The 21,638-nt window shown below is 61.2% G+C and overlaps 2 protein-coding genes across 2 annotated transcripts in view; both read left to right on the top strand.

Moving 5' to 3' along the window:
- The window catches only part of GDPD2 (glycerophosphodiester phosphodiesterase domain containing 2), a 14,206-nt gene extending 4,693 nt beyond the window's left edge, over positions 1-9,513 (top strand). The window contains exons 2-16 of the mRNA XM_026040949.1: positions 1,847-1,993; positions 2,841-2,944; positions 3,018-3,111; positions 3,297-3,356; positions 3,544-3,642; positions 3,998-4,091; positions 4,512-4,657; positions 5,057-5,139; positions 5,655-5,805; positions 6,345-6,560; positions 7,476-7,627; positions 7,967-8,114; positions 8,360-8,442; positions 8,874-8,902; positions 9,176-9,513. Of these exons, the coding sequence (XP_025896734.1) occupies positions 1,883-1,993; positions 2,841-2,944; positions 3,018-3,111; positions 3,297-3,356; positions 3,544-3,642; positions 3,998-4,091; positions 4,512-4,657; positions 5,057-5,139; positions 5,655-5,805; positions 6,345-6,560; positions 7,476-7,627; positions 7,967-8,114; positions 8,360-8,442; positions 8,874-8,902; positions 9,176-9,228 (1,623 nt within the window). The 5' untranslated portion in view covers positions 1,847-1,882 and the 3' untranslated portion in view covers positions 9,229-9,513. The remainder of the gene's footprint in view (positions 1-1,846; positions 1,994-2,840; positions 2,945-3,017; positions 3,112-3,296; positions 3,357-3,543; positions 3,643-3,997; positions 4,092-4,511; positions 4,658-5,056; positions 5,140-5,654; positions 5,806-6,344; positions 6,561-7,475; positions 7,628-7,966; positions 8,115-8,359; positions 8,443-8,873; positions 8,903-9,175) is intronic.
- A 597-nt stretch (positions 9,514-10,110) lies between these two features.
- DLG3 (discs large MAGUK scaffold protein 3) overlaps positions 10,111-21,638 on the top strand; it is a 49,628-nt gene continuing 38,100 nt past the window's right edge. Inside the window, exons 1-4 of the mRNA XM_026040919.1 lie at positions 10,111-10,132; positions 12,304-12,435; positions 14,595-14,698; positions 15,006-15,116. Coding sequence (XP_025896704.1) covers positions 10,117-10,132; positions 12,304-12,435; positions 14,595-14,698; positions 15,006-15,116 — 363 coding nt within the window. The 5' untranslated portion in view covers positions 10,111-10,116. The remainder of the gene's footprint in view (positions 10,133-12,303; positions 12,436-14,594; positions 14,699-15,005; positions 15,117-21,638) is intronic.

Below are 21,638 nucleotides of genomic sequence, written 5' to 3' on the forward strand. Positions count from 1 at the left end.
TCAGTGGGTGCCGGGGCTGCAGTGGCGGGTGCCCCCTCAGTGGGTGCCGGGGCTGCAGTGGCGGGTATCCCCTCAGTGGGTGCTGGGGCTGCAGTGGGGTGTCCCTGCGAGTCCTGTTCCTGCAGGGTCAGCGGGTGCCCACGTGGGCCTGAGTGCAGGGACGGTGCTTGGTGCCAGCTGAGCTCACCAGGGGACCTTGCACAGCAGGCAGGCGGGTCCCCCCTGTCACCAGTGCTGGCCTCGGCCACCCTGTTGTCCCCAGGGCCTTCAAGGTCCCTGCTGGGCTGCGAGCTGCAAAGTGCTGTGGCAGCGGGTGCGGGAGCCCTCCCAGCGCCCTGTGCCCCCCGTGCTGAGCTCCATGGGGTGCCTGGGGGGGTTTGGCAGCAGCTGCCTCAGGAGGGCTCCCTGTTTGTGCCCTCCGAGCCATGGTGGAAGCTGAGCAGGGTCTGAAGCGCAACCAGCCGAGTGGTGCCCTGAGCAGGGGGACTTGCAGGGCTGCTGCTGCTGCTGCAGGGGAGCTCAGAGCAGGGTGGCGTTTCCCCCTGCGCTGCCCCAAATGCTGCAGCAGCCGTGGGGAGCTGCATGCGGCCGGGCTGTGCGCCTGGCACCTCGCTGGGGCTGGGCTCCTGCCAGCAGCGGCCCCGCGGAGCTGGCCGGCCTGGCCGCGAGGTCCGGCCAGTGCCCGTGCTCCTTCCCACTGCACATTGCATCCTCCTGGGAGCGGGATGGCCAGGCTGCCCTGTGCAGCCGCAGGCACCGGTGCTTGACCTGCGTGGGTGGCTGTGTGGGGATGGGAAGCAGTCCCGGGAGCTGCTGGCCAAGGCTGCTGCCCGGGGGACGCGGCACCTCCTGCTCTCACCAGCACCACAGGTATGAGCTTGTAGCTGGGCACCAGTGAGGGCCGGTCCCATGGATTGCTGCCCTTGTGTTCGGGCCACCTTGCTGGAGTGGCTGGGGACAGAGCACAGCCCCTGGCTGACTCTCTGTGTGGTGGGGGACAGCAGAGGTGGCACCAACTGTGCTGTGTGTCCCCTGCCAGCACCATCCCCAAGGCCTGGGTTTGTGGCAGGCCACGCTGCACAACCAAGGGCTGCCCAGGGGACCCCAGGGTGCTGGTGTCAGCACGTTGGGACGGACCTGCTGGACGTGCTCGTGCTGCCAGCTTGGGCAGGATGTGGCCTCCTGGGCCTCGCGTCCAGCACGAGAGCCAGCCCCAGCGGGACTTTTTGGAGTGACAGGAGAGGGACGGGGGCTCCAGGCCCTCGGAGGGGCTGACAGGAGGTGGCAATGGATCTGGGGCTCCTGGAGGTGGCTGGAGGGAGGCGCTGCCTGGCATTGCTGGCACTGGGAATCTCACTGCTCACTCCCCTCCAGTGCTGTTGTGATGCTGGCCGTTGCTGTAGCGTGATCCGGATCCAGTCCTTGGACCCCTCCCGGGGCAGATCAGGCATTTCCCTCCTGGAGCTGTTGCACGGACAGGCAGAGCCACTGGCTGCAGCTCCTGCAGGCCCCTCGGAGCCTCCTTGCTGGCAGAGCCCCCGGAGGGCTGCCGGATCCACCCGGGGCCAGCGGCTTCCCAGGCTCAGGAGGGAGACCAGGCACTTCCAGGGCTGGGAACACATTGCAGGCTGCCCTGGGCTGTGTGGATTCCTGGTGTGTGTCACAGCACCGGGGCCACCCAGCCCTGCCCTCACCTGCGGGGAGGCTGCAAAGGGGTCCCCATGTGCGCCCCGTGCCGGGGTAGGGACATTGGGGCTGCTGCAGCTCAGGGCTCTGCAGTAGTGCCTTGTGGTGCCCCGTCCCTGCGTGGGGACATCTGTGCTGACTCCTTGGTGCATCCCCACAGGACCCGTGAGCTGCCGGCCCGGCCCGACACGGCGCCATGGCCGAGCTGCCCGGCTGCTGCCGGCCCTGCGCCACCTGCCTGCTCTGCCTCTACAGCTGCCGATGGATCGGCGCCAAGGAGAAGAGGAAGGGCCTGAGAACCACCAAGGTGATGCCAGGAGGGGCGCCCGCCGTGGCTGGCCTGGGGAAGGGCCCTGCTGCAGGGATGTCCCTGGCAGGGGACACGCATGCCCAGAGCAGAGCCCTGCAGCTTCCCGTGGACTGAGTGTGGCAGGCAGGGCCTGGGCACAGTGTCCCTGGCCAGGCACGTGGGAGGCACTGTTCCCGGGCGGCATGTGGTCCCCACCAAAGCAGGTGCTGGCAGGGGTGTCCCCGGTAATTTGTAACCTCCGAAGGGTGAGGCCATGGGATTCTCTGAGGTCTCCCACTCCCATGGGAGCGGCTCTGCTGCTGCTTGTCCCGTCTTGCCTGGAATGCGCAAGCTCGGGCAGGCTGCCAGCTGCCCTGCTCAGCACCTGTGACACCCTTTGCTGCCCTGTGTGCTGGGGGCTGGAGGACCCTGGAGCTGGACCCAGCCCAAGCTGGCTGGGCAGGAGCTGTCCCCAGACTCACGGCTGTCCCCCAAGTCACAGAACGTCTCAGCCCTGACCCTCTGATCCAACTGGTCTACCCTTAGTCCACAGATGGCCCAGATAACTTGGATGTGGAAGTGGCTTCCACCCCTCTTTCTGACCCCTGCCAGGGGCACTGTGTGGACACAGGCTATTCCAGCCATGGGTCTGTCCCCAACCTGGCACAGCAGCATCTTGCTGGAGATGATGGTCCCTCTTCCTTCATGGTGGGTCCAGCCAAGAGAGCTCTCTGGAGCATCAGCAGAGCTCAGCACTTCCCTGCTAGTGTCTGCCATGTGCTGGGTGCCCCCCAGGGTATCGTCACCCAACAGCAAGCTGGTGGCCGGCAGGTATGTGCTTAGTTGACTCCTCTCTGGCTTTCAGTGCGACTGCAGCTGGTTCCTCTTCCTCTTCTGTGTCTTCCTCTTCACGCTGGTGTGGCTGTACTTCGCCATTGTCATCCTCAATGATTTCCACAACTTCAATGAGTGAGTAGCACCCCGAATCCAGCCCTGCTCCCCACATCTCTGCCCCACTGACCATCCCCTTCACTTTTCACAGGTTCATCTTCAAGCAGAGGAAGCTCTGGCTCGACTGGTCCCTGGTCCTGCTCATAGCAACAGCAGTGCTGATCACCTACTCGGCCACGCTGCTGGTGAGCACCACTGGGCATGAACTGGACACCACGTCCTATGCTGAGAGAGCATCCAGCCCACAGGAGCCCTGCCAGCTGGGCCTGAGAGTGGCCTGGGATCCCTCCTGTGGCAGGAGGGGACCTAGGCCCTCAGGCTGAGGTGTGGGGTAAAGCCCTGTTCTGATGTTGTCCTGTTCTTCCTGCAGGCCCTTGCTTTGTGCTTGCAGCTCTGCGGGCAGCCCTTGAAGCTGCACTGGGTGCACAAGGTGAGAGGCTGGGGGTGCAGGGACGTGCTGCCTGCCCTGCTTGTAGGTTGTAGGTCTTGGGGTTGTAGGGTGTGCAGGAGGGAGGCATTGGGAACTTGCCTGCCCTGCCAAGGAGAGCTGGCAGCAGTCAGTGCCCAGCTGGCCTGAATGTCGCCCCTGCATCCCCCTAATGCCTTGTGCCCTGCAGAGCTTGCTGATTGTAACAGCCCTGGTGGTGGCTGCAGCCTTCACAGGCTTGGGAATAAAGTGGGCGGAGGAGTGGAGAAGCGCTCACATCTCCTTGCAGGTGAGTCACCTCGATACCAGAGACTCCCTCGCTGCAGCCATCTGGGGACAAGATGCGGGTGGGGAGTGGGACCCTGGCACAGCCGTGTGCTGTTGGGAGCTAACTCCTCCCTGCACTGGGACTGGCCTCTGCCTGGCCAGGCAAGGTGCCCCCAACCCTGCTGCAGCTGGGGTGACAAACAGTGCCTGGAGGGAAGTGGGGAGCCTGTTCACCCCCTCCTGGGATCCAGTCCTCGCCTGGTCCTGTGGTTCTTCCATGGATGCTGGCTACAGTGCTGGCTCCTTAGCCATGAGGCACCTGGCTATTGGGGATGGGGCTGAGCTGGAGCCGGCTGACGCTGCCTTTGCCTCCACAGGCAACGGGTCCCTTCCTGCACCTCGGCGTCGTGGGGGGAATGACGCTCCTTGCCTGGCCTCTGGCCAGCTTCATCTACCACAGCCGCAACGCAGGTACCCTGCAAGGTCTCCACCTCCACCTGGTGTGTGCTGGGCACCCAGGCTCCTGCCACGCAGCCAGGAGCACTGGCAGCACCGTGGTAGGGGTGTGCAGGGAACAGGTCCCAGGGCTCACAGGCTGGCAGCAGTGTCATCACACCTGCTCTTACTTGATATTTCTCATGCCCAGCCCTTGCAGCTTCAGCCCTGGCTGCTTTGCAGGTGAAGGAGGTGCACAAATAGCAGATTGAGTCCTGCTGAAGCCTGGGGTGGGTGAAAGGACATAATAGGCCAAGAGAAAATGTGTGCTGCTCTTAAAGCGATGCTGGGGATGCCCACAGGTTAATGCCAGGGGACGCAGCCCTGGCTTATTCTTAAGGACCTGCAAAATGCTTCCCTTGTGCTTCATGCTCACTTCTCCATGCCTATCCACAGGTCTCAAAGTGTTCCTGCTGCTCATGTACGGCGCAGTGATGGTTGCCCTGTACCTGTCTCCCCTGATGATTACCTCCCCCTGCATCATGGAGGAGAACCAGCTGCCCCCCAAGCCAGCCCTGGTGGGCCACCGAGGGGCCCCTATGGTGAGTGAGCAGCACCCACCATCTCGTGCTGGAGTAGAGCAGGCTGTCCTGGCTGCAGGGCATCCATCAGACCCTACTGGTGCATGCTGGAGGGTGTGTGGGTGAGGAGGGTGGGTGCAGCAGCCTGCAGGGCAGAACCTCTTGCTGAGCTCTGCCAGACTCAGCACGTGCAATTCTCTGCAGAAAGCAGGGCTGCACAGTGGGGGCTGGAAAACATGGGCTGCACAGCAGGACTGTCTGTGGTCAGCCCTGCCAGCCTTCCTGGATCCCACACAGTACCCATCTGGCACCATTCAGCCTAGTCTGGTAGCACCTAGGGCTGCTGAGCTGTTGGGTGCTGTGCATGGCTTGGCAGGATTGGCACCTGTGCCCTCTGCCCTGACTCTGCTGCTTTTACAGTTGGCACCTGAGAACACCCTCATGTCGCTGCACAAGGCAGTGGGCTGCGACGTGCAGGTCTTTGAGACGGACGTCATGGTGAGGTAAGGGGGCAGCGGGGGCCTGGGGAGGAGCAGCCTGTATCCAAGGACATCACTCATGGAGTGCATGGAAACAGATCTGAAAAACTAAGAGCCTGCATTTAGAGACAGCTCTGCTCACAGGGCTCTTCCATTTCCCCCCTTTCCTGTATGGGTTTGGCTCCAGTCTGGTGCACCAGTGACCTGGGGTAGGAGCTGTATTTCTCCTCTTTTCACTGATGTTGCCTTCCAGTGCATCAGAAAGGAAGCACTGGGAGGGGAAAGACACTGCTGGGAGGGCAGACCCTGCGCTCTTAACTCACCTCTTGCAATCCCCCAACTGTTGCAGTGAGTGAGGAACCTCGTGGTTCATGGCTTAGCCTCTTGATTCTTTGTGCTTTCCAGACACTCAGATCTTTGTGCAAAGGTCCAACAGGGAAGCCTGGGGGGAGCAGCCTCCCCAGGATACTAGGAGCTAGGGTAGTGTTAGGGAACAAGCAACCTGCAACATCAATGGTCTGTCTCTGCTCCTCTGCTAGTGCGGATGGGGTCCCGTTCCTCATGCACGATGAGAAGCTCACCCGGACCACCAACGTGCAGGACGTGTTCCCTGAGAGGGCCTCGCTCAACAGCACCGCCTTCAACTGGACAGACCTGCAGCAGCTGGATGCTGGCAGCTGGTTCCTGGAGGTCAGGGTGCCCCTGGGGTGGCTCATCAGGGATGGGTGAAGTGGGATCCATAGGGGATATTCCCTTTGCAGTGCTGGTCTTGGCAGATACCTGGAAAAGGTACAGAAGCACTTGCAGAGCTGCACGTGGGTACGGTTACACCCCAAGCTGGCTGCTGCAGCTGGGGTTTGTTGTGACTCCTCAGCTGAGTCACAGAAGAGGCAGGTTTGAGGGGAGATGGCTCATGCACTTGGCCAGGGTTTGCTCTGAGCAGCACAGCCTGCCCGGACTTGGAGGAGGCTGGAGCAACTCAGCTTGCAAAAGGTGACTAATGAACTGCTGAGCTGCTCTGAATGCCCACAGGTGCTGGGGCTGCTTGAATGGGGCTGTCAGTGCAGAGCAGGGAATATGTGTACTGGGTGTGCAGGGGAAGGAGCCCCATGCTTCTCCACACTGGAAGGACAGTGCGGGAGGCTGGGGAGCCTGGGTCAGGTGCCAGTTTGGGAGCTGGGGGCTTGCAGGCTCTGCCTGTGCTGGCTAACTCGGCCTCACCCTTGCAGCGGAGGCCGTTTTCCACTGTGCAGAGTCTCTCTGCTGGCGACCGCAAGCAGGCGAGTAAGCAGAAGATCCCATCTCTGGAAGAGGTGCTGGAGGTGGCCAAGCACAGCAACATCTCCATCATGTTTGACCTCCGGCCTGAGAACCACAGTGATTACCAGAGCTTTGTCAACGCCACGCTGGACACGATCCTGCAGTCAGGCATCCCGCTACAGCAGGTAATGTGGCTGCTGGGCCCTGTCACAGTGGAGTCCTGCCTGCCAACCCTTCTGAGTATCCTTGTTAACCCTAATTCCCCATCTCCTGTATGCTTCCTTGTGGGGTTCCCTGGCACACAAGAGACTTGGAATAGTTAGTTGCCAACCTCAGGCTTGGTAGCTTTACAGCATCTCCTGTAAGGAGATCATGGAGTTATCTAGCTTTTAAAATAATAATAATAATAATTGTCTGTTAAGGGTTAATGCCTGAAGCTTCAGAACCCTCCCAATACTCTGGTTCCCCAGTGCTTGCCACCCCAATGTGTAAACAGTGACTCAATAGGGAGGGTTGCTAGTGAGAGCAGGAAACAAAGCTGGGGTTTCCACTTCTCTGCAGCACCCGCCCTCTCTCCACCATTCCACCCCTGCGTCTGCAGCTCCCTGCCTTTGGCTACAGCCTCCTGCCTTTCCTTGCACTTCAGCCAACCTCTGCAGCTGAAGACTTGGTGCCCCGAGGGGATGAGTTAGCACCCAAGAGCACTTTCCCTCTTGGCTTTTTGGAATTCTAGGCAGGAGGGGTTTATTGCCAAGGCTTGTACCCTATTGCTGATTCAAGGTGTGTTCTTGCTGCAGGACTGGAGCCAAATGGATGCTCTTATAGATCTATGTGAGGATCTCAAAAGGACATAACTGTCTTGCTGCAGCTTTCTTAGGCTGGGACTATTTTTGCCCTTAAGTGGCATATTTTGTGTTTATCTGTTGGCTGGGACAAGTCCTTAGGCTGTCCTGGATGAGATGCTTATGGAAGAGCTGAGCAGACACACGGAGAGGGGGCAGGAAGCAGCTGTCTGAGCAGGCTGTGTGTTTCTAGCCAGTAAAGAAACATCTGAGCAACACAAACTTCTCTGGATGGTGTCTTCTCTGGCTCCTGTCTAGATCCTCTGGCTGCCAGATGGATTCAGGGAGCAAGTCAAGCAGCAAGTCCCAGGCGTCCAGCAGGTTTATGGCCGGAAGAGACTCCAGGATGAGAAGGAGCCGCTGCTGCACGTTAACCTGCCCTACCAGGACATGAGCTCCGAGGAGATCAGGTGAGAGCACTGTGTCTAGGTCTGGTAAGCACTGCATCAGCTCTGTCCCAGTGTCCAGCAGAGGTGAGCAGCCAAGGCTGAGCACTGGCACGGCGTGGGGAGGAACAGGGGATACGCTCCAGCCTAGTGGACCAGCATGCCTCATCAAGCAGGGCTGGTGCAAGGGATGGAGCTGGCTGCAGTCCTTAGCACTGCCAGCAAATCTGCCCTGGATGTGGCTCTCCAGCAGCACCACGTGGCTGCAGGAGCTGGATCGCGTCCCAGGCGTGCAGGCCGCTGCGAGCTGAGTCTGCTGGCACCCCGCTGTCTGCCGCTCTCACCGCCACCGTCCCTCCGCAGGCAGTACCGCCAGGACAACGTCTCTGTCAACCTGTACGTGGTGAATCAGCCCTGGCTCTTCTCGGTGCTCTGGTGTGCTGGGGTGAGCTCTGTCACCACCAATGCCTGCCAGGTGCTGAAGGAGATGAAACACCCCATCTGGCTACTGGTAAGTGACCCCTCCATCCTTCACAGGCCCTGCTTTGATGCTCTGGCTCGTGGCAGGCCTGTGCCCCAGAAAGCTGCAGGTCTCCTTCTGCAGTGGCTGTCTGGAGGGAGGGTGGCTTTAGCACAGTACTGTGCTGGGAGGGGTTAGCATGGGAATGGGCCCAGTGCAGGACAGGCTGGCAGAGCAGTTTGGACTGTGCCATCAGACCCTGGCTGGTGCTTATTGCCTGTCTTGTTGCCCTGCAGCCCAGCAGCACCTACCTGATGATCTGGATCGTTGCAGACTGCGTCTCCTTCCTCATGATCATGTGGGCCTTTCTCCTGGTGAAGTAAGTCTGGCCCTTTTGCTTCTCCTGGGCAGGCCTGTTAGGGCGGGCTGCAATGTGCCCTGGTGCTTGGGCTGTGCCCAGGCCTGTGGTACCAGCTGCTGCTGCCTGTTTCTGGACTCAGATCCTGGGAGTCTGCTCCTGTCTGGCTGTTAGTGACACAGAAGTGTATGGAGGGAGTTTTTATCACAAGGCTGCAGCTGAATATCTAGCCTGGGCCCTCCTCAAGCTGCTGGATGCCTAAGGCTCCACTCACCACTGCAGGACTTGATGTATTGGGGTTGGAGGGTGCTGGGCTGTGAGCTGCTCCTTTACCAGTGGCACTAGGTCCTGAGAGCAGCATCCTGGGGGACAAGACATTCTGCAGGACCCCTTGGGAGGGTACAGACTTAATCCCTGTTCTAGACTGACATGGATCCTCTTCTTTCTCCTAGGAAATGCTCCCAGAGAAGACAAGCAGCAGGTAATGGCGCGTGGATGTGAGCTGCCCCCTGCCTGCAGAGCCAACCCTGTTGCCCAGAGGCTCCTGCAGAATGGGTTGGAGCTGTTTGGAATGGCTGGGACTGGGAAGGGAATCCCAGCCCTGGGAACTCCTGTCCAGCCCGTCCTGTGGGATAGTGCTGGGGAACCCCACATACCCCCAGCCTCCTCAGACCTGCTTTCCAAGCTGCTCTGCCAGCCGCTGCAGGAGAGCCGCCACCTGCACTGACTGTTCTCATTCTCTCTGCCCCCACAGAGTCCGAGACAGACGTGCTGCTCACCAAGATCAACAGCCTGATGCAAGAGTGACCCTCCGGCCTGCGCCAGCCCTGGGGAGGGGCAGCTGGAGCCGAGCCCAGCTCAAGGGGGGAAGCTCCTCAGACCAGCTCCAAGGCTCCTTCCCTGTGCAGACTCTTCCTGAGCTTCCCCTTCCCTGCAGCTCTCCGGGTTCCTAGAGTGCTGCAGAACTAGCCAGGAGCTGCATTTCTTGCTCCCTTGAGCATGGATGGGGCAGGGCCTAGGCAGGGGGCTCCAGGGGCTGCTCCAGGCCCCAGGCTCAGGGCAGATTTTGTCCCCAGTTCTGCTAAGACCTCAGCTAGGGCTGCTGCTTTGAGGGCTGGGGGGCATCTGAGCCCTGGTGTGGGCAAGGGCAGGGCAGTCTGTGCTGCTCTGGAGCAGTGGGGCAGCTGGGTGCAGGGTCTGGGGTGACCTGATCCCTAGGAAACCTTATTTAAGGTGCTGCCCTGGGGCAGGGGGGCAGTAGAAGGAGCTGTGAGGGAGGAGGGGGCTTTGTAGAAGACAGATGAGAGGGATGGAGAGGGGGCAGAGCCTCCTCCTCCCCCAGTGCTGGGCCCAGGGGTGCTGCCTGGGTGCTTGCAGGGTGAGGGCCCGGCAGTGCCCTGGGAGCTGCTGGCCCTGGGAGCAGGGGCTGGAGCAGAGACCGTGTCCGAGGCGGCTCCTGAGCGGTGCCCGTTGCACCCGGTCACTTCGCGCGCGACACGGGCGCCGCTGTCACTTGTTCCTCGCTATTTATGTCAATAAAAGACGGAGCCGCAGCGGCCGGCGCGGGGAAGCGGAGCCGGCGCGGGAGCGCGGCGGGGCCGGGCGGGGCCGGCGGCGGGAGGCGGCCCCGGGGCGGGGCGGCCGCGGGCGGCGAGCGGCGCGGCGCGGAGCGGAGCGGGGCGGCCGCGCGGAGCGATGATCCGCAGGGAAGGTAAGAGGCGCCCGGCGGCTCCGCGCAACAAGTGGCACCCGCCGCCTCCCTCCCTGCTCCCCTCCCCGGCGCCGTCCGGGCTGCCCTTGTGCCGGGGAGCCCCGTCGGGGAGACCCCGCTGTGCCCCGGGGTGTCGCGGGGAGGGTGGCCACAAGTACAGGTGCCGTGGGGGGCTCCTGTTGCTGGGACACAGCCCTCTTGGGGTACAGTGACATGGGCCACAGTGTCCCACACTCCTTCCTGAAGGAGCTGAGGGGTGTTGCAAGAAGGGGCTCCTGTCCCCCTGCTAATGCATGTGTTGGGGGTACAGCGGTTTCCCAGGTTTGGTGCTGCAGGGCCACCTTTCCCTGTTGTCACCCGGTGTCAGCGCAGGGTGAGCACTGGGCGCGCTCCGCCCTGTGCCCTGGGCTGGGACGTTGTTGATCTCTGTGCACGTGTTGCTGATTTCCGTGCACACTTTGCTGATCTCTATGCACACGTTGATGATTTCCGTGCACACCTTGCTGATCTCTGTGCACGTGTTGACCATCTCCGTGCACACCTTGGTGATCTCCGTGCACCCGCTGCCCGTCTCTGGGCACCGCAGCCTGGTGGCTCCTGTCTCCTCCCGCTGCGTTAGCCGCCGCCGCTGCTAAGGTCAGGGATGACCCGGCGACGATGACTCAACGCGGCTCGCGGGATGCCGGCAGCGGCTGCAGCCGCTGTCTGCTCTTGCAGCAAAGGAAACCCCCTGCACCCACGTGAAACCCTCGGCACCAACGCGAGGATTCCCAAGAAGCCCTGTGGAGCTGATGCTCTAGGGGGTCGCCACCTTTCCCGAGCTGCTGTGGAGCCCAGCACTGAGCCGAGCCCAGCTCGGAGCATCCCTGTGCGTGAGGCTAGTGGCACCTCCCTAGGCGCCTTTCCCTGTCCCACCCGCTGCCAGCGGGACCCCTTCCCCTTTCGGCCCCGGAGGAGCAAGTGCCGCTGTGGGGCCGAGCGCTGGGACAGCAGGTGACACTCGCCCGGCCCCGGCGCACACAGGCCCCCTTGTTTGGTGACCTGGATTCCCCGCCGCAAGCCCTGGGATGAGCGAGGCCATCCCTCTTGCATGAGTTCCCTGGGCTGGAGATGAGTCCCCGGCGCGGCCGGGACGCCTCCCCCGCTGCCTCGCACAGACGCCCTTTGTCTGCCGGCAACAAAGGGAAATATTCAGAGATGGGGCTGGGCTGGGCCCAAGGTCCATGGGAGCTCCCCTGCCGCCAGCGCTGGGTCACATCTGGCGCGGGTCAAAGTCCATGGGACTTTGCTCCTGTTGGAGAAATGGGTTGGATCTGGAGCTGGAATTGGCTTTTCCCATCTGTGGAGTTGTTTGCTGGGGGAAACATGGAGATCTTCTGGAGCTGCCATGCCAAGATGGTCCTACAGCTACAGTCCCATGGCAAGCCCAGTCTTTACCCAAAGTACCGCTTCATCCCAGCTCTCCAGCCTGGCCAGCCTCCCTCCATCCTTCTTCCCTAAGGCCCCATGTCTCCAACATTTTCCATAGCTGGAGGAACCTACTGAGCAGCTCCTGCTGACCAAGGCTGTCTCACCACAGGGAGCAATTCCCACGTTTCAGCCTATGGAAACGTGGGGTTTGCAAGCCGTGCAGGTCGTTTGCGACAGTTTGCATTAGGCACACGGGGCAGGTGTTACCTGCTGCTGTCACCTTCACTGCAGACCCAGATGTGGACCATGCAGAGTTCCTCATGGGAGCACCAATAACCCTGTGCAACAGGGACAGGTCCAGCTCCTAAACAGTGTCTGTGCCAGGGAGATGGCCGTTGTGCTCAGACTGCCCGCGGTTGTGCAGGTGGAGAGGTAAGTCAGCATGGGCTTGGCCTCCAAGGACCAGACAGAGGCAAAACCTCCTTCTTTAAAGCCCTTGTCCTGCTTCCCAGCAGGACTGCTCTGCAGCTCTCGGCTTGGTTCGCTGGGCTCACCGGCCTCCCTGGTAGTTCCCTGCAAAGGAAGACCAATGTTAAGCTCATCCAAACATGTGTCACTGTTTCTTTTAAAAATCCGGAGCTGGAAGGGAACCTGAGGTCATCCCAAGGCCACAGCTCCAAGGCAGTGCCCCTGAGCCTGCCCTGGTGACGGGCACCTGCGTTTTGGTGTTAACACCTTGTTCCTCCTGCATCATCCCACAGACACCGAGCGGGCAGTGGAAATCCTGACCAGATACCAAAGCACGCTGAGGGCTCCGGAGGAGCAGGAGCTGAAGGCCTCCATCGGGAAGGTCTCGCACATCTTCCAGAGCGAGCTCTTCCAGGCGCTGCTCGGTAAGTCCCTTCCTTTACTCCTTGCGTCGGAGCCGCTCAGTCCCACTCACACCTTGATCCTCTTGTGCTCGCGAGTGACACAGGCAGCAGCATCTCGCCAGGGGCCAGGCAGGACACCGGCCTTGTCTCGGGCTGGGACGTTTCGAGCCCAGCGTAGCCGTCGGTGCGGGATCAGACAGCGCAGCCAGGGTCCTGCTGGACAGCAGAGCTCTGTGTGAAACCCATGGATACCTTGCTATAGGGTGTCTTTTGATACCTTGCTATTGGGTGTCTCTTGAAAGGACACTTCCTTTGTGAAGGATTAAAGAGAAAGCGCACAAACAAAATCGGATGTTTTCGACTTGGAAGTCACTTGGCTCCATTCCCTGCTGGAATCGGCCATATTCCGGTCGTGCGGTTTCTCTTAGGGCACACGTTTAGAAGAAAATTCCAGGGACCATATCAGAATATCCAGCGTGCCGGGATTGCTCACTGCTCTTCTCCTTAAGTGCTGCTTCCTGGAGCCCTGGGGGAAGGCGAGCCGAGCTCGAGGTTACCATTCCCAGCTCTTGGGGAGGAAACCACCGTTTCCTTCCCTCTCCACGTCTGGTCGGGGCCCCCAGCCGTGCTCTCCAGCAGCACCCGGGAGGTCTGGAGCTGCACCCACCTCAGCACGTTTTGTCTTGGTCCCATAGCACCCATAGAGGTTTCCAGCCCGAGCCACGAGCAGAGACACCGCCAGGCTCCGCAGAGCGCGATGCAGCGCACGCGGCCGCCTGCTTTGCCCTGGCCCCGGGGCCTGCGGTGCTCCCGTCACACCCGGGCATCAACCCGGCATCCTGGCTGCATGTGCTGCCTGCTCGCTGGGAGCCTCCAAAGGTGACACGAAGCGTGGGGACAAGCGCGTGCACGGGGACAAGGGCAGGCGCCCGCAGCCAGCCAGCCGCCCGCACGGGCCAAGGCAGCGCCGCACCGTTACCAGGGCCCTTTCTTAACTGGTTTAACAGGATATTAGTTCCCCCTGCTTTCTCTCCGCGTGTTTACTTAACGAGGAATTTGCATTAATTGCTTCCTCCCCCACCGCCAGGAGCCTGTGCAGATTCCGGGACGCGGGACGCGCCGGCCGTGCCCGTCCGCATCTGACGCACGCCGGCAGCTCGCGGCTCCGGCGGGGCTCTTGGTCGCACGTAGGGAAACCAGGATTTGCTGCCTGCCACCTCCTGCGTGCTCTGATTTGTAGGGAAAGCTCGGGACTTGTAGGGAAACAGCCTGGGAAAGGCGTGCTAGGTCCATTCGGATCTCTTTTACCCTATGTAAGTCTTGAACCGCTCTTCCTTGTAGCGGATTTACACCATGATCAGACAGAAATCAGGCTGTATGATGCGACACGCAGCATCAGCTTTTGCTGCCACGACATCCCAGCTATGAAGTTCCAAGGAAATGAAGAAAAGGAGAATATATTTAAATTAAGAGATGCATTTGAATTAGCTTGAATTATGCACATGCCCGTGGCCATGTCGTTGCAGTGCCCTTTGCTGCCCCTGGCCAGCAGTGTGTGTGGCAGACGGGGACAGAATTGTGCTCCTAAAATCCCATTTGTGTTTTCCCGGAGTTGGGCGCGTTGCGAGCGGAGCCGCGTAAGGAGCTCCGGCATCCTGTTACGCAACGGCCGTTTTCGTAAGCGGAGGGAGAGATGTTTTCTGCAGGGAAACAAAGTCCCGCTTGTCCGGCTGCGTGACGGCGGCTCGGGGCTCCGCCAGCTCCCGGCTGCTTTCCCGGCGGCCGCGACGCCGCTCCGGGCGCCGCGGGACTGCCCCGAGCCGGCCCTCGCGTGCGTGCGGACGAGCACTCCCTTTGCACCGGCTGCACGTTGATTTCTGCCTGCTTTACTCATTTGGACACAACTTGGGCTCTTCAGAGGAAATCTGTTGCTTGCGGCCAGCAGCCCAGCTCCGCTTCCCTCCCTCTGCTCTTTGGCATCCCCTGCACGGGCACCGCGCTTGTGCTCGTGTCCTTAAACACAGCACGGTCCTGCATGTCTTAATAACCCCCCAAGCCCCTGCTGCACCATCTCTCCCGCTGCCCGTGGGCTTCGCGCCAGCCCCTGCTCTTGGCAGCCGGAGGCGGCGGAGCTGGGCCGGATGGGGCGCTCCGGGCGCCTCCCTGACGCTCTCTTGCAGATATCCACCAGTTCTACGAGCTGACGCTGCGCTCAGCCCCGGCCCCTGAGCCCGAGCCCGAGCCCGGCAGGCAGCAGCCCGGCTCCCCGGCCAAGCCCCCCGAGGTGAGTCCCGCTCGCCTTCCACGTGTCGCTCCAGCCCTTTTCCCTTTCCAGGATTCCCCCTGCTAACTAGTTAGGAAGACTAACCAGTCTTCCACTAACCCTGGGGCCTCATCTTTGCATCCCCTTTAACTTAGGGACGGGGGCTGCAGCTCCTGCAAGGTGCCCATCAATAAAAGCACTTAGCAAATCAATGCGGGGACCCGCGGGGACACACAGGGGAGCCGTGCGGGTCCTGGGGACGGAGGGAGGTGGCTGGTGGTGGCCGGGGCTGCCGTCCCGCGCTAGCCGCCCTCGTGTCTCCTTGCAGGCCGGCACGCAGGGGACCGGGCCGCGGCTGGTGCGGGTGACGGCGCGGAGGACGGAGGCGCCGGCCAGCGTGTGCAACCTGCTGCTGGGCACCCGTGCTGCCCTGCCCCAGGTGAGGCTCCCCGCCGGCGGCGGCACCGCGGTCCCCTCTGCTCGGCACTGAGCGGGGCGGCTCCGCGCAGCCCGCCCGGCCGCATCCCCGCCGCGGGCTGCACCGGGATACGGCAGCTCCCGCGCTCCGCTTGGCTCCGCCGGCTCCTTGGCCGTCGTGTCCGGGGCACCTGCGCGGGCTTGGGGTGATGTTTGTGCCGTGATCCTTCCTCTGAAAGAGGGGAAAGATGAAACTTCCACTGCTGCTGCTCTCTCCTTTTTAATCGTTTCCCCTCTTGTTCTGCACTATAATAAACTGGGCAATGTCTCCTCCACCCCTTCTTTTTTCCTTGCTGCTTAATTTCTCCCTCTCCGTCTGCTTCTCTCTGTCTTCCAAACTTTCTCCAAGTCTTTATGGATGCTGGAAGGGCAGGGTGGGGATTTTAGGGATGCAGTGGGACTATGCAAGCAGCTCATCTTGGCTTGGTCTGGCCATGGGGACAAGCAGGGCCGATGTGCTGGGAGAAGCAGAACCAGGCTCCTTCCTTATCTCCTTAATGAAAAAATAGGAGCCAATTTCCAGTTGCTGGTGGTGGAGTTGCAGGGGATGGGCAGGTATCATCCCCGCCAACATGCCTGGATTTCCCTCGCGGCAGCTCCCAGTCCGTGTCCGGCTTTTCCGTAGACAAGCTGAGCAGGTCGGCGTCTTCACTCCCTCTACACAAGCAGGACCAGCCCCAAGCCCTCCCGGTCGCTCTTCCTCCCCGCTTTGCTCTTTCCAGCCTCCTGCTTTAGCAGCCACCACAGGGCCAGGGCACCCATCGCATCCATCGCTGTAACCGGGTTTCCTGTTGTCTCGACTTTGTCCTGCGCCTCCCGCGGTGGCTACGGCGGAGCTCGAGCTGCTCCGACCTGCTGGGGCCGGCGGGTGCCTGGGACACCCTGGGGAGCAGCCGCTGCCGCCTCCTGCAGCGGGAACGTGGATATGCAGTGGCTCCGTCGCTGGTGCCCCAGGACACGCAGCAGTGCCGGCAGCACCTGCGATAACCCCACCAGCTGGAGCCGAAAACATCCCCTGCCCTTCCTGTGCCGTCGAGAGACCAAGGGCCAGCGCTCTCTGCCTCTCCTCCTCCTCCTCGAGTGCTTTTCCTGTTTCCCAAGTGCTTTTTCCTGTTTCCCAATTTCCCTCTGGCCAAAGCGGAGCTGTCCCATCCCCAGGATGCTGCAGCTTATGTGGTAGCAGCCCTGGCTGTGTCACTTGGAGTCATCACCTCCGAGGACATTTGGCGCCAAGTCACTTCGGCTTTCCCAGTGACTCCTGCTGTTCCCACTTCCATGACCAACTTCAGACTCCGTTCTCAGTTCCACCTGCAGCAAAGGATGGAAAATTTGCTGGAGCCCCTGGACTGGAGCCCACGGGATGCACATGGCCACCCGCTCGTACAGCAAATGTGTCCAAAACCAGTGGCAGGAGGAAGATGCTCCGTGGACTCCAAGGCTCTTTTGGCACCGCAGAGGAAAGCTGGCCACTGGTCAGGCTGGTGACAAATCTCCCAGGCGCTTTCTGCCAAACACACGGACTTTCATTCCCGTTTCTTAAAGGCGCGATCCCGGCTGGATGCAGAGCCTGGCAGGCGGCTGCCTCCTCTCTGGAAGGCAGGAGCCAGGGGAAGTCACTGCATCCTAATGGCACTGGGCTGGAGCACGACCAGGATCCCACTGCAGAGGCAGTCACAGGGCTGGGAGAACCAGAGCAACCTCAACGTGAAGATCTGGGAGCTTTGGGATCATACGGAGCTGTGCCGAGAGCAGCAACACCCCGGGTGCTTTCCCGCAGGCTGGGACATCTGCTCCAGCGAGTGGGACAGGGGACGTGCACGGATCCGGAAAATGTCCCTCCCTTTTCATGGAAGCACCCACTGCTCCTCTTGCCAGGGCCGAGCTGAGGCCATTAGAGGCCCCCGCGCCCTCCCTTGCCCCTTCCCCTGCAGCTCAGCAGGGCGGAATCCCCTCCATCCCCGTGTCCGAGCGAGTGCTCCTGTGCCGCTCCTGTGTATCCTCTCCCCAGTTCCTGTAGGTATCTTCCTGATGTGGGGGGGATCCAGCTCCCAGGTGGCATTTTCAAGTCTTTCCAAGTGACTCGTGAGCACAGGCTTCGTTTGGTGCTGGCTCCTTCTGGGCATGTCTTAAAGCATCCCTCCCACTCGTTGTCTGGAGAGCACCCGTAGCTGTCCTCAGCACCTTGCAAGAACTGCGTGGCATTGTTCCCAAGGGATTGCTCCAAGCACGGACACTAAAGGGAAGGACTTGTGTGGCTGGTGGCTGCGGTGGCGCGGTGGGATGTTCCTGTAGCCTGCAACACGTGGGGCCGATGAGGGCTGCTCCAGGGGCACCATTTCAACACTGCAGCTGGGGCAAACTCAGCTGGCAGCTTTGCGAGCGCGGTGCTGTTCTGATGCTGGTGCTGATCGCTGCTCTCTCCCACTGCGCGTGGCTGTTTTCCGTTTGTGCATTCCCATGGGCGGCATTCCCAAACTCAATCCCATGTGGGATTCCTTTGCAAGCTTCGATGCTCCATTCTTCCAAGAGCACAGCTATGTCACATCAGGGGAGGGCATGCAACTGCTGTGGCTTGTGACAGCACAAGGCTCAGCTCCCTTTGGAATGAAGCTGAACCCAACCAGGAGCTCCAGCTGCTGCTCCTTAGGGCTGGACCATCAGGGTCCAGCTTGGACCCTGGAGCCCAGTTGGCCCAAGCGGCCCCACTTCCCACTTACGGCTCATGCGGGCAGAGGTGGCCGCCCGTCGCTGCGGGCACCCGCTCGGATCGAGTCTCGAACAGCGGCCAGGCCGCACGCTCCGCAGGTGCTCGGGAAGGGGCTGCGGCGCCGCGGGTTTCTGCGCACGGCGCCTTTAAGGGCGGCGTGGGAGCGGCCTCGCCATTGGCTGCGCGCCGGGCGGGCGAGGCGGGGGCGAGCGCCGCCATTCACAAAATCCGAGCAGCGCCTTCTCTCTTAAAGGAGCCGCCGCAGGGGAGGGGAAGGACCGCGGGGAGCGGCCTCCCCTCTTGGGGCACCCTCGGGCTCTGTTGTGCCTGGCTGTGTCCCCAGGGTTATCCCTCCTGTGCATCACTGAGACTCGTGCTGTCCCTTGGAGGGTCTTGGCTCCCGCTGGTCACACAGCCGCCCACGAGTGGGAGCCAGAGGCAGCCGGAGGCAACGCATTCTCCTGCAGCCCTCCGGGCAGGATGGGAGCCCAGCAGGTCAGCAGGGAAACCCTCCTTCATGGCGGAGCATCCCTGACCCGCGGGACAGCACAGGGCTTGGCTCCCTTTGGAATGAAACTGAACCCGACCGGGAGCTCCAGCTGCTGCTCTTTGGGGCTGGACCATCACAGACCAGCTTGGACTGTGCAAGGCCAGTTGCAGAGACCTGCGTACAGCATCAAAAGGCAGCTTAGCCCCCCATCCCAGGTCATTTTAGGGTGCAGAAAGCTCTCCTCCTGCTCACCTTGGATGTCTGGAATTGCCCCGCAGGCCAAGCCTGCCTTGCCCGGGGCAGCCCAGGGCACAGGGGCTCCCACAGGGCCAGCAAGGAGGGCAGGGGGCAGTGCTGCCCTGCACGGCGCCCTCGGCTCACGCGGTCCCCCGGAGCAGGAGCTCACGCGCACGCCCGGGGCCATCTCGGGACTAGGGGAGATGCGGGGAGACGGGGAGTCGCTGCAGTAGCTCTGCGCACGACCATCTGGAGAGCAGGGAACAGCACCAAAAAAAGATATCAACAGATTCTCTTAAAAACACAGAGCTTGAAAATAGATCACTTGTTTGCCTCTGAGTGGGGAAGTGCCACCCTGGCCACATTTGCAAACTTTCCCTCTGCTCCATTGAATTAGAAATGAGTTTTCTTCTACAAACGGGCACCGAGGCGCCTGTGAGGACTGGGCACATGCAGACCTCAAGCTGTGGCCGTGCTGTTATGCAGCAACTGAGTTGTGCCAATGCTTAACCTGGGTAAGGACCTTCCCTCTGCGCTTTATGAGCTGCCGGCAGGGCCCTTCCTGCTTAAACCCTGGGGTTTTGCTCAGACACGTGTGACCCAGCACTGTGCGGGGGCACGTGCTGCAGCCCCCCCAAAACCCAACCCGGCGCGTCCATCCTCACTGTGCTGGGGGATTCACACGGCTTAGGCACCAGCAAGACACCAGCTCCCAGCTGGGGAAAGGCACATGTGGAATAGAGCGCTCGGGTCACTCTCCTCCACCTCCATTCACTGTCCTGCTCTCCAGCAGCATCTCCAGCTCTCCATCCTCAAATATTCCCATCCCGTTCCTAGGGAAGCCACAACTGTAGGAGAGAACCCACAAGACAGCCCGGCTCCCTTGCTTCCCACTGACCTGGGGAGGCTCTAAGGACCACGGCCGCACCTCCAGCCTCTTCCTCACGCTTGCCTTCCTCTTCCCGCAGGACTTGGTGGGAGCGTCGGCAAGGGCGGCGATGCCGGCACCGCCAGATAAACCCTAGCTCTGCGCCGCCCTCGGGCTGTGGAAATAGCTCCGTCTCCTGGGATTTCTTGATGCTTCACTGAAATTAGCACCTGTAAAAAGAGCAGCTGCCAAAGCTGAATTTAAACAGGACGGGCTGGCTGCTGGTAGGAAGAGGATGGCAGCGGCGGATGCTTGGTATCCCTGAAGTGCTCCTGTCCGGAATCAATGCCCAGCTAACCAAGAAGACCAAATGTGTTGGAGGTGGCCAGACCTTCATCTGCCCCTCTGGACCCAGGACGTACCAGCCTGGCCGCTTGCAGCAGCGCCCTGCAAAGCTGGATGTGCTGATACTCGCAGGAGGAGCTCTGGCCATGCAGGATGCAGATGCAGCGTCCTGTCGAGCGCGGCCGCTCTCCTCCCCTCCGAGCTGCATCCAAGGCACTTGTGGCATCAGGGAGCAGCATAGACTGGAAGCAGCAGCTACCTGGCTGTTTTCCTCCTGAAAAATGCCATCGGATGACACCTGCAGCTCTCCAGAAATATGTAGGAATTAAATGACTCTTGGGGCAGGGCCAGTGCCGTAGAGCCAAAACGGGAGATGCAGGTTTTCCAGAAGGGAACTGCAAGCTGGTAGGAAGCTCAGGTGAAATCCATAAGTGCTGCAGCACTTGAGGACAGGTGCTCTGTTTGCAGGTGCTGTTTAGACACTGACAAGTGCTAGAGCTGGGAGAAGGAGAAGGTGGTTGTGACAGTGGAGCCCTCCCAAGGCCAGGCGCTGGCAGGGGCTAAGGCTGCGGTGCTGCACGCGCGGAAGGACCTGCTCCCCTCTGCAGTGGGGCAAAAGGATCAAAATGCTTCTCCTAAGTGTCTGTTCAGCTCCTTATTAAAGCGTTTTTCCTGAACAGGTCTCACCCTTTGCTTTTGCCCAGCTGGGGCTGCAAGAGGGGCACGTGCCAAGGGCTCACAGCGGGCAGGGAGGCTCTGCTCCATGTGGTTTCTGCAGATGGAAAATGCCATTTTTCTATGGACAAAACTGCTTTGGGAGGCAGTTTTGCAGCTCGGCCTGAGCAGTCATTAATTATCGGTGTGCTATGGATGTGGGCACCGCTGCTTTTGGTGATGATGAAGTGTCTCGGGGTTCACAGGTGGCACAGGGTGGGAGGTGGTGGGCAGCTGAGCTGGACTTGGTGTCCCGTGCCTCTCATGGGGAGGCGCTGGCCTCCCACCCCTTCCTGCAGGGCTTGCGGCTCCTTCCCTGCTTCCCTGGGACAGCTGCCCCAGCCTGCTCAGGGAGCATCCCGGTCTGACCCCCGTCCCTGTGTCCATCCTCACTGTGACAAGGTGTCACGGATGGCATCCACCACAGGGCCAAAGCGCTTTGGGAGGCGACTCAAGGAGCAGTAAAGATGTGGACAGGATCCCAACTGCTTAAAGCTTGAAGCATAAACTCCTCCGTTAATCCCAACGCTGCAAGCTCATCCCACCCGTATGGGACACTTAGATGTCCCACACTTCCCGCGCGTTGCTCGCTTTGCCCCTGCAGCCATCAGAGGACGGGTCCGTGCCACCTTAGCCTGCGCCTCGAGCAAGGCCACACATTTCAGCAGCCTCCAGGCCTGCAACTGGCCTAATTTTAAATACTCTGTGCTCAGCACGCTGTTGTTCTGCAGATTTATGCGCCTTTTCCCTGAGGAATTCTTCCCCCGCCCTAGTGTTTGCTACCTTCAAGCACTAGAGGTCCAGGTTCAGCTTCTCCTCACCTGTCAGATCCATTTTCTTGCACGGCCCCTCATCCCTCCTTGCACTGGCTGGGGGGAATTTCTGCCCTGCTGCCCCGGGGAGGTCTCTGCAGCCCTGGCCGGTGCTGGGAGGTGCCGGGTGGCCGCGGCGCTGCCGTTGATGCCTTGTGGCTGATACCTCGCCAACTCATTTCACATCCCGCGCGCCTCCGCATCCCACCGAGCTGCACGGGAAGGGGACGCAGGGGCAGCTGCGGGGGCGCGGGCTCCGCGCTGCCGGGCGGGGGAGATGCGCAGCGCGGCGCACCGGGGCCGCGCGCGGA

Source organism: Nothoprocta perdicaria, unplaced genomic scaffold (genome assembly GCF_003342845.1).
Source record: "Nothoprocta perdicaria isolate Ctin4 unplaced genomic scaffold, notPer1 scaffold_270, whole genome shotgun sequence".
NCBI lineage: Eukaryota > Metazoa > Chordata > Aves > Tinamiformes > Tinamidae > Nothoprocta > Nothoprocta perdicaria.